Genomic DNA, 11,899 nt, shown 5'->3' with positions numbered 1-11,899 from the left:
AACCACCAAGTGGGATTGAGGTCCCATATTGGCTGCTATAATAAAATTAATTCAATAACAATACAATTCGACATTCATGCCAATATCAAATATAGTACGTAAGTTTTGGAGAAAAAAACCCCTCAAACTAACCAGAAAACTCAAAGCCACTAACCATACTAGTAGTAGAAAGCTACTAAACCGTACATGTGTACTACCTCAACATTTCTCTGGCTGTGGGGGGGGGGGATATTTCTAACGAATTGGTGCATGCTGGAAGGTGTCGTATGTATATGTGCGGTCCTAACGTATTTATAATGTCAGATGTATGTGCGTTTCGTGTTCGAAAAATATGTGTTCCATCTGTGAATGTGGTAAATGTCTGAGTTTCACACTCTCTTATTTGCCCGCTTTCTCTTAAGACTTTTTCAAATAAGAAACCGGATCACATTCATGCCTTTAAGTTGGGTAATTACAGGAAAGTAACTTCAGCCGACCACCACCAATGTACCTCCTTCGGGGATCATTGCGTTCAACTGTGAAAACGAGGTTTTGCGGTTGGAGAGTATATTTGGAAATCATGGAGAGACATATTGAACACCCATGGGATGATTTATCGAGTGGCGGCGGCATCTATTGGTGAATTTTGATGCTAAATTTTTTTCTATTTAATAAATGGTGACTGTATCATCTTGATTGTTGTCCGAATTTCGTGATATTTAGACCAGTAGAACTTCCAGATCCCTCTGAGATGATAAGTTTGATTTTCATTACTCTGCATTACGAAAATGTGAACGTTCCGATGAAAATTGCGTTATACCGGGTGTTTCAAAACTTATGAAACAAACGGAATGATAGAACATACCTGAACAGGTATTTTTTGTCAGAGAATGCGTAGTAGAATGTGAAGCGTCGAGGTGCTACTACAGTAATTAGATGCAGTAATGACATTAATTTTGGTGGCGAGGTCTTCAGTGGCTTTAATGGCAGTTACATTCTCAATGCACTTGAAATAGTCTCACAAAAAGAAGTTAAGACAGGACAGATGAGAAAATCGGGAGGGAGCATTGGATCGGCCAGCTGTGTCCAATCCATATAAACAGCAACATACTCTTTCAGTGATTTCACATTTCATAAAAAAAAATGAGCGGCATCCATCATCCTAAAAGCAGATGCGACCTCGGATGGTTGATGGCACATCCTGCAATAAATTTACCAATGAAAACATGGTACTTGCTTCCTGTGAAGTTCTGTTACATATTGTTCAGACTTCTTTTTTATTAGCTATTATTTATTTTAGCTATTATTAAGCTTTTATTAGCTATTGCGTATCGACCATTCTACGATGGAAGATAATTAGTCTTGTGTGTTCCTTTTAAAGTTTGTTGCATTAGTTTTGAAACATCCTGTATAGAGACTCAATCGCATTTCTCGAGTCCAATAGATCCAGTTAGGAACATTGATTTTTTTCCCACGGTTGATTTAGTATAGAATAACTTCGGTATCTTCTGTTTTTTTGACCGTGAGCAGATCACACAAGTTTCTAGAATGTTTGAGCCATCTTTCTGTGTGTTTTTTTGTGATAGGTTTTTGGGGAAACCCCATCTCTTTAGCACAAACGCACAGTAAATGATTTGTTTGAAGAGTAGTTAAATTGATCACAAGATAGCTTTCAAGGTACGCTGCTCATATTTTTTTCTTCAAGAGAAGAAAAAAATCATCTTTTGTTACAAGAAAACCATGTTACTACAAATGTATAATAGATTGCCTTTCTCCTGCTAATGTTTTGTAACATATGGAGGAGATGAAATGCAACATCTGTGTGACAACTGATTTTTCTTCTGGACGCTCACCTTCTTGCGTTTCCTTGACTAGGCACTGAGAATTTCTATCATTCTGAAAAGAACATTAGAAGTTAAGTGTCTTTGTTTTCATCAACAGTCTGTATTGCTTGTGCAGGACTTTTAGGTCCATCAGTGTGATCATCTTTTTTCTCTCCATCGCTGATATCAAGCTCATCTTTACTCTTTGTTTTCGATCCTCTTCTTGATTTTAGAGAATTACTTTTCTTTTCGGGTGATTCTCCTTTTTCCGGATACCCATCTACGTCGATGAGCATATTAGCATCTAGTCCGATAGTAGTTCCGATTCTCAGTTTTGCCATTTCAAACGTAGCTGATAATTTTTCTTGAATAACGTTTATGCACATAGACGTTAGAGCTAAACCGAAAAGTAGGTAGATAAAAGTACACATCATAAATATTGGATGATCTGGTACTAAGTCACCGAACCCGATAGTAGACATCGAAATGAACACGAAGTAGAAAGACTCAAAGAATGTCCAATCCTCCCAAAGTGTGAACATAAGTGCACCAAGCATCATGTATGCGATAAGTAACAACATAGCAAGAGAGACTGGAAAATTAAATTCGTCGTCAACGTCATTTTCAAGTACAGTTTCTATAGGCCTTGCTTCCTCACATTCCGTTTCCACTGCTATAACGCTTTCATCATCTTTTTCCGATTTGTTTTCTTCCTTTGTTCCTATCTTAACATCCTCGTTGATTTTAGCATCCTTTTTAGACGCATCTTCAGTATCGTCGGCTGTTACTTTTTTCTCTGTCTGAAGTTCTATTCCAACATCAGGATTTCCCTTATTACGATTCTGAGAAGGAATTTTATTCCAAGCTACAGTCATGTACTGTAATGAAAAAAACAAAAATATATTAGGAAAATAATTTGGCTGTGTGTGTGTGTGATTTCATACACTCAATTACGTAAATTATTAAAGCTTTTAAATGTGCTTTCATTTTGGAAAACGTTAACTGCAGAGGAGCATCATGTCCAGACAAAAACCGAATTAATGCAACTGGAATTTGTTTTGTTAACAAAGGTTTTAATTATGTTTTCATGAATATTTTTGTTTTTCTTTACCCGTTTATATTTTCGTTTCACTGTAAAGTAACAAAACAGTGATGAGTTATTTTCTTCTATACAAAGAAATTAATCAGAGCTTTCTTTGGTCTAACTAAAAAACTAAACCAGCCATGCTTCGCAGCTCTGTCCGAAGACACCGCATGGCGATCTGGTATAGAAGTATACCCTTTATACCCCCTCTGAGGTGGCGATATAAGTCGTTGAAGGACAGTGTCGAAACAACTTAAGCCGAGCCGATCAGACAGATGACAGAACGCCAGCCGATCGAACACGCCCACGGTCAGAGATACACATCATTTCTATGCATGGCTTCATCTGATCTTGCTCACTCAAATAGGTAGAGAATATTCATACATTGAAAGCGTTGAAAGCGTAAATAATTTTTACTCAGTGTCTGAATACCCTATTAGTATGTTGGAATACAGAAAACTGCATACAGTGGATTCCATTTATAACGTTTTTCAAAAAACCGTTATAAAAACGTTGTAAGAGGGAAAACGCTTTAAACAGGAAATCTTAATGAGAATTAGTTATAGTTCAGACTACGAAAATAAGTCGTACTTAGCGGGAAAATGTTCTAAGTGGGGTCGACTGTATTTTCACAGCTCCGGAGATGCACAGAAATTTAATAATCATAACTATTTCAATAATTACAACACATCGCATCAGACAAAAATACACTGCTTCTCCATTAAGCAAGCGATAGTAAATTCGACATAATAAAAAATAAATAAAAGAAACTATATACGGACACAACCATGTTTTTAGAATAATTACTTTGATCGGCGATACATATTTGTTAATGCTTGTGCAGTTTCTGGAAGTTGTCTTTATCAACTTCCCGTAACGCCATCTGCGATGATGCGTTTGCATCATCTGATGACACAAAACGACATTCTTGCAGATCTTGTTTAATCAGTGGAAACAAGTATGTACCATAAAGACCATTCACCATGCACCATTGTCCACTTCAGCAAATCTTAGGAATTTTACGACGAATGGACTTGTCAACTGACTTACGCCAATGACTTGTCCAGTGAACACTCTTTGTTCACTGTTTCTTCCCGGAAATGAATTTAAGTCTTTTGTGGGAGTAAATAGCCAGAGATTCGCCAAAGTGGGCAGTGGTTGACCTACCTTTAACAACGGTTTCTCGGTAATTGTACTTACTTTATGTCAACTTGTTTGCACCGATCAAACAAAATCGGCAGGGACACCGTTTTGTGGTATCAGATGAGATAAAAGCAGCATCGCAGAAAGCATCATGGGTGGTTATGAAAGATCGCTCAAACAAGCAGGTTGCTTGTTGCTTCCAGAAAATGGCAATTGGTGCTTAAGAGAGATTATTTTGAAGATGGTAGTGAGTCAGAAGGTATGGAACTCTGCAACAAGTCCCAGAACTTTTAGATATATGGTGACGCGTGTGCTGGTGAATATCTCGTTGTTTCGGAAATAGCCTGAGTCATTGGCACTCCGTTCACTTTTTTAACTTATTTAATGTAGAGAAATAGAAGAGAGAGATTTTTGTTACACGTTGTGGTCGACGGCCAGACCCAGGCTGGACTTCGTCTCCAGCATGGCCCAACCCACAGGGGTAAAGGGCTGATATCCCGGAAGGGACAGAGCACGGACCTTGTCTGATCTGACAGTCTGAACTCCGATGGAAGGAGATACTTGATAATGCCTAGCTGTTGGGTGGCGTAAAAAACATAATGAAAATATAAATATTGTATAAGACAAGCAGCGCCACAGATCCTATAACGTATAAGCATTAGTAGTCAGGATATCGTGGGCCACATAGCAACATACATATGCAGCATAAGAATAATTAAAACGAAAACGAAAAATTTATACTGATGGTCAAAACGCAATTAATTTTATTTCAGAAGGATCAAAATCAAGTCGATATTTAATGTGTGCACCTGAACTGGAACAGCAGTTGCTCTTCTTCCCATTCTTCTAGCTTTTTTTATTTTGCCTGTCTGGCAAAGTAGTTTTCCATAATACAATATGAATTTGATAGCTCGAGTAAAGAGACGCCCCAAATCAGCCAGTACCATCAATAAGAACGGTATGCCAATGAATGCGTAGATAATTGTTACAGCTCGACCTGTAGCAGTCACAGGTACTATGTTTCCGTATCCTATCGAGAAAAAACAGAAAAATTTACTGAAAGTGTTGTTGATTACAGGGTTTCTTACTAGAGAGAGAACCATAATACTTTGGTATTGTTTATAATTTACCATAACGTTTATATACAGAGTATAAAGTCATATCCTTATACATCATTTATCTTTTGAACCATTGGGCATAGAAAAATACTTTCGATTGGAAAAAGTATCCAAATAACATGTGTATTTTATATATATATATATATAAAAGTTTAGACACTAGTTGAGATCACATAGTATCTGAAAACTAGTAATTGCAAAGTAACAAATTAATTACCACTTATGAGGGTGAACGTGTTCTTTATTTTCAAAGTAATAAAATCAGACTACACACTTTACATACACCATAATGACAAAATAAACAAAAATAGCATATGAACAATCGACGACCGAAAATCTCAACATAGCTTTTGGTGCGTAATCAGCGTGTTCGTAAAAGAGTTTCACCAGCAAACCCGTTCGTTCTTTAGTTAGCTTTAGTTTCTTGAGTTAGCTTTATTCTTTTTAGTGAAGAAATGAGAAAAGAAATAGAAAAAAAAGGACACGTGTGTTTAAACAACCTTGCCATGTTTGAGCAGTTTGGTCACATGTTTGCAAAAAATTAGCACGTCATCAACGATTTGCTTTGAAAATTCCTTTAGTGGTGAATTTAGAAACTTATTCAGGAAGGAAGGAATTCATCAAGAAAACGTCATTTAGAGAGCATGAAAGTGGAAGAGGTTACCTGTCAACTTTTAATGAAATAAGAAGGACTTTGAAGAAAGTAATAAGGGATAGTAAAAAAGAAGTTGAAGTTGGTAGGAAAACATTGTCACTGATTCAAAATAATTTTTCAAGTATGTCAATAATATCTGAAGATGATGTTACTCTCCGCTATCCATACAAAGGTTTTTAACAGATGGCTGATGCGAAGATATATTTTGGAAAGAGAGAAAATTCAATTGCCCCTGCGTGGAATCGAACCCAGGTCCTTTCACTTGCCTAGGACGTTCACCCGGAAAGTGAAAGGACGTGGGTTCGATTCCCCGCAGGGGCAGTTGAATGTTCTCTTTTTGCAAAATATATCTCGCATCAGCCAGTTGTTAAAAAACCTTTGTATGCCAATAATAGATGTAAGGGAGCAATTGGCCCATCTCTCTATTGAAGGATCTAGGTAGAGAGGTATGAAAACATGTGTAGGGCATTCAATGAATTTTCGCATTAGTTTTTAATGGGGAGGGTGATATTCAGAGTACGGGTATGTCATAGGGTGATAAAGCCCTCGTAGATATTCAAGTAGAAGAAACGGAAGTACTAAAACTTTTCAAAAATGTATGGCCTCACAAAGCACCAGGACCAGATGATATTTATCCTATGATCTTTAGGGAATGTGCTAATGAATTAGTGGGGCCGGTTGCACAGATTTACAGGAGTATTGCTGAGGGTATCGTCCTAGGGAATTGGACGCTTGCTAATGTAGTTCCAATATTGAAAATGGATAGTAGAGAAGCCGTGTCCAATTATAGTCCAATGAGTTTGGCGAGCTCCCTCCCGAAGAGTTTGGAAATTATTATCAAAAGGCAATTGGTGAAGTGGATGGACGAGAATAATATATTGTCAGTAAACCAGCATGAGTTCAGAAAGGGAAAGTCGTGTGTGTGTAACCAATCTTTTTTCCTTCTATGCAGTAATGGTAACCTCGTCAAGCAAAATTTCCCTTTTGACCAAATTTTTCCCCACACATTCCGAAATTTGTGCTGCCATCTATCGGTGGAAATACGTAGTCAATTATTTTACATTAGAAAAGCATTTGTGTGTGTGAGTGTTGTGTTTTGCATTTATATATTTTTTTCAACAAAAATTCTTTTGTTTGATGACCTCCTAAAATTTCCCACAAACGCCAAGAAATTTATCATGTGGTCCAATCTTGGCCAATTTTTCCCACGAATATGGGAAATTTCCCACGAGTTACCATCACTGCTTCTATAATGTGATGATCTTGATTTCCAAAAAACGCATTCAATCAGCTCCTTCTAGAGATAGAAGGCCTCCACACGGGTTGCCATAAACGTCATTCAGACAACTTAGCAAGTTTGCCACATTTAGAAACACAGCATCCTATTTCGTTCCTTCATATTTTGGCGTAGAATCTCCCTGATTGGCTCACAAATACCGCATAGTGATTGGATGTGGGGAATCGCCAATTTTGAGCCCGATCATTTCTTTTCCGCACAACGATGATACTGGCACGAGCAGGGAATTTTTTCCCCTGAATATTCCGAGGGAAAATGGACTACTTACTGACGTCACAAGCAGCGTACGGAGGCCTTCTATCTCTAGGAGGTGCTGATTCAATCGGGTCTAACATGGTAAACTCTTGAAGCGTTTGTATATGATATTGGGATAGAGGGAGACAACTTGTTACATTGGATAGAATCGTGGGTGCAAGATGGATCACAGTGAGTTATGGTGAACGGAATTTTTTTGATCTTTTATCTTTTTTGGCGTTAGAAGTGAAGTCTTTCAAGGAAGTGTGCTTGGTCCCATACTCTTTTAGCTTTTTAGCGATAAACTCGATCAGGGTATTGATGGGAAAGCTAGCAAATTCGCAGATGACGTGAAGCTAATGTGGGTTCTCGGGAATACAAGCAATATTTAGTTGCTCCAGACGAACTAACATATGATCGCAGCATGGGCAAATGAATCAAGCACGAGTTTCTGCGTTGAGAAGGGTGCACTCATTTGGTGCGAACAACCCATGCTACACTCACCAGTTGAGTGGTAAAGTTATTCCGATGTCTGGACCGCTAACAGAAAGTTAACAGGTCCGGACATTCTCATTGACGTATGACTCAGGTTTTCTGAACATTGTTCCGTGGTGATCAAAAAAGAAAATAGAATGTTGGATTTTATTCTTAGAAAGGTCTCTTCGTGTTCTTCTAAAGTCATTCTTTCGCTTTGATGGAGCTTAGTGCTTTCTGGCCCGGAATATGCTGTACGGTTTCGGAACCCATTTGCTCACCAATAAGGTATTAAGCGAGATGACTCGCTCCGATGGATATTTTATATTTCACAATAAAATTCTCATTTCATTTTTTTTTTTTTGTATCCTGTGTATATAATATGACAAGTGTAAGATAACAGATGAGATGGCATGGACTCCCTCCAATTGCTTTTAAAATATACCTCCATCCTAATATGTGTACATTCATCCGTCTGAACGAAACCCCGAAACTTTTCTCCAACTCCCAATCCCATCTCGTCTGTAATCACCACAAAATTTGTTAATCGCGACAGTACCCAATTGTCCGGGGAAAATATGTTGTAAAAATTTTGTATGTTTTTTTTTTCTCTTTTTCTTCTTTTTTGACACAAAATAAAGTGTTCCAGACTCTGCCACGAAGCTGGGCTGGAAGAGTCCAGTGGCAAAGTTCTGGCGGTCATTCATTCATGTACGGTTTCGAAGATCATACTTACGGAAGAACATAGTGCAGAGAACAGCTACACACGCTCTTGTTGATACACGGGGCTTGAGGCTTGAGCTATGAGAAGAGATTTGATTTTTTGAATATATTTACATTGGAAGAACGCAGGTGGCGGGGGGATATGATTGAAGTGTTTAAAATTTTCAACTGGATTGATAGGATGGACCAAATGTTACTAATACACCGTCAATAGATTGCTTCGACAAGGGGATACAGAATCGTTTAGCATAGGCGTACGCAGAATTTTCTCAAGGGGAGTTTTTTTTTCTTCTCAAGGGGGGGGGGGTTACGTTACCCCCTTGCGTACGCCAATGAGTAAGGGACAACTCCAGGTTGTGGTGTCGCACAAGGAATCTTTCTCTAATAGTGTTGTGAATAAACGGAATAGCCTAGGAGAAGGAAGGCCAATATGGGGTAAGAGCACCTATACTGATTGCACAGGCTCCATACCAACGATAAGATTATCAATGGCGTTCTGCGGTATCAGGGTCCATTTAAGTGAAAGACTCGTTCGCAGTTAACCGAGGCTTTGGGAAGAGTCATGGAGAGCAGTTGAATGTTTTATATATAGATGCCTAATATATTATCTATTAGGAAAAGTCAAAAGAAATGGATGGCTATTCCATACGAGTCAGCGTTTCATACTGAACGTATTACTCGACAACGCAAACTGTGTTAACGTTTGCATTATCGTCTATAAACATAGCATCAGGTCCCGTGACAAAAAGAAATGGTGCAAGCATATGGTGCAAAAATATCATCTCGATAGTGCACTACCGTCTCTGAACCTCTAATGAAGACATGAAGGTCGATGCGGGAGCCAATAACAATTTCTGTCCAGATCATCATATCGTTACAATTGTCACGTAAGCAAAGAACGAACATGTTAAATTAAAATAAAAAGCACACACAATCCCAATGAAATACTTCAAACACTGACGTTGTGCCGCATTTAAAACTTAAATGTAATTATGCGTAAACTTTAATGTAACTATGTATAACAATGGAGAGAATTATCAGTTTGTTGCTTAACTTTTGAACATGAGTAGTTACGACTACGAACAGCTAAAACAGAGGAAATTTAATTATGTACACCCCCAAAAAAATTAATCTATATTTTTAAGGTCTATCTTCATTTGAGTTTCCATTTTAGTCTATTCCAGTGTTTCTCAAAGTGTGCATCGTGGTTCCTAGGGGCGTCGCCAACCTTCATCAGGGACGTCGCGGCGAGCTGGAGAAATTTATCTGTTGGCCTATTTATGCTTTGAAACAGTTCTTTTACATGGGAAAATATCCACCAAAAAATTCTGGAGAGCCGCAGATGAACCACGAATTGGGCAATGAATAAATGAACGCCAGAACTTTTTTTGCCACTGGATTTATACCGTTGTCGAGATCTTTTCCAGCCGATCTTCGTAGCAGAGTCTGGAACACTTTATTTTGTGTCAAAAAAGAGTAAGAGAAAAAAAAAAAAATTTACAATATATTTTCCCCGGACAATTGGGCACTATCGTGATTAACAAATTTTGTGGTGATTACAGACGAGATGGGGTTGGGAGTTGGAGAAAAGTTTCGGGGTTTCGTTAAGACGGATGAATGTACACATATTAGGATGGAGGTATGTTTTAAAAGAAATTAGAGGGGGGGGGGCATGCCATCGAGCCATCTCGCTTAACACCTTATTGGTGAGCAAATCTGTTTGATAACTTGCGGACTAGAAGCCAGCATCAGTTTTATTGGGTTGAGTTCACTCGCTCGGTGGATTCGATGACAAAAATACAAAATAGAAATATATTGTTTGGGGGAATATATACAATTAGGGACCATCCGTGCCATCTCGCTTAGCACCTTACTCGGTGAGCAACATGAACACGACAATATGAGTACGCACGCACGTGTGATGTGGATATGAAATGCATGAAGAACTTGAAAAGAGGAAAGAGAAATACACATGTACACACATTTATATACATATATATAACTGCCAGGTCGAGTCGTCTCGCCCTAAACCTATTTTGGTGAGCAATGTGGGCTTGGTTTAAATGGGGGATTGTCTGGAGAGAGCCTTAGCTAAGGATCAGCTTCGGTCTTGGTGTTTTGGTTGACTCGATCTGGCTGGTTATATTTATACTAAAAAAAAATGAATATATATAAAATAAAAACTACGTGTAATATATGGTTATTATGTAATCATACGTGTCCTCCCGCCTAGCAGCCCGCTAGAATAGCGGAATGAAGGACACTTGTGGTTATTACATTTACATCATTGTAACGGGAATGTCAAAAATTCTTGTTCGGGTCTCATTAGTACATGCTATATCTTGCGGTTATGTATTAGTAGTGGCAGTCGTGGATATGATATATATATATATTTTGTTTTTATCTATTTCTGTCCCCCCCCCCTTATTTTCGTAACATTTAAAACATTATTTTATAAATCTGGTGGACAGATTTTTTTGTTTTTCGTTGGCGTGTATATATTTCACAAGGCTTGTAATCCTTGTTGCTGTGTTTTTGTTTTTGATTATTTGAGTGAACCATTGTTTTCGGAATATTTGTACATGTGTACATGTTTTGTAAATTTGCACTCTGCGGCCATACCACAGGCACATTTGCGGCGTTTCCGTTCGTGTAGATGTATAGGGGAATGGGCCGTGTCCTGTTATGAAGATAGTCACCTCCCTATTCCAGTTTAGTGTGTTGTATGTGACTCGAGGGACAATTTCGTGCACTTTCCTAGCTGTTGTGTTCCTTGGTCCCAGATTTGCTGCCATTTCTGGAGGGTTGCTTGTTTAAGTTGTCGCTTCAGGAGCGTTAGTGGGAAAGGGTTATCAAGTTTTTTGTCACAGTTGATTGCAGCTTCGGCTAGAGAGTCTGCTCTCTCGTTTCCAAGATTATCTACATGGGCCTTGGTCCAACCTAGGCAAATTTTTGGGTTATCTAATAGACGCCGCCTTAATACACGTACTATTGTGTTTCTATTTGTTGGATCTAGAAGTGCTGAAGGGAGGAGCGGCTATCAGTATTATTAAAACTCGTTCTTCTGTTCCCGTTGCGTATTGTGTAGCTGCTTCTATCCTCAACAATTCTGCTTGAAAGTTACTATTGTTTTTATCTAGCGCTGCTTGCCCCGTTTACTTTTCTGTATTGTTTGTGTATACACAATAGGCTGCCCCGACGCCTTCATCGGTTTTGGAGCCATTTGGGTATATGTGGGTGTTTGCTAGTTTTATATCGTGACCGTCAATCGAAATTTGATTGGGGATAATTGAGCAGGAGGGGTGGCCGTGCCAGCCATGCTCCCGTGCTTCCAAGTTATTGGGGTCAAAGTCTTGAAGTTCTCTTTGA

The 11,899-nt window shown here is 38.6% G+C and overlaps 1 protein-coding gene across 1 annotated transcript in view; it reads right to left on the bottom strand.

Annotated features, from left to right (window-relative positions):
- Positions 1-937: 937 nt before the first annotated feature.
- The window catches only part of LOC149080238 (TWiK family of potassium channels protein 18-like), a 31,490-nt gene continuing 20,528 nt past the window's right edge, over positions 938-11,899 (bottom strand). The window contains exons 2-3 of the mRNA XM_089239318.1: positions 4,839-5,059; positions 938-2,680 (exon numbers count right to left, since the gene is read on the bottom strand). Of these exons, the coding sequence (XP_089095444.1) occupies positions 1,895-2,680; positions 4,839-5,059 (1,007 nt within the window). The 3' untranslated portion in view covers positions 938-1,894. The remainder of the gene's footprint in view (positions 2,681-4,838; positions 5,060-11,899) is intronic.

The sequence above is a fragment of the Pholcus phalangioides genome, unplaced genomic scaffold, assembly GCF_987345545.1.
Source record: "Pholcus phalangioides strain wild (caught in Gottingen) unplaced genomic scaffold, Ppha-v1.0 ptg000011l_1, whole genome shotgun sequence".
Classification (NCBI taxonomy): domain Eukaryota; kingdom Metazoa; phylum Arthropoda; class Arachnida; order Araneae; family Pholcidae; genus Pholcus; species Pholcus phalangioides.
The sequence above is the reverse complement of the archived record's forward strand: the minus strand, read 5'-3'. Positions and strand labels throughout refer to the sequence as shown.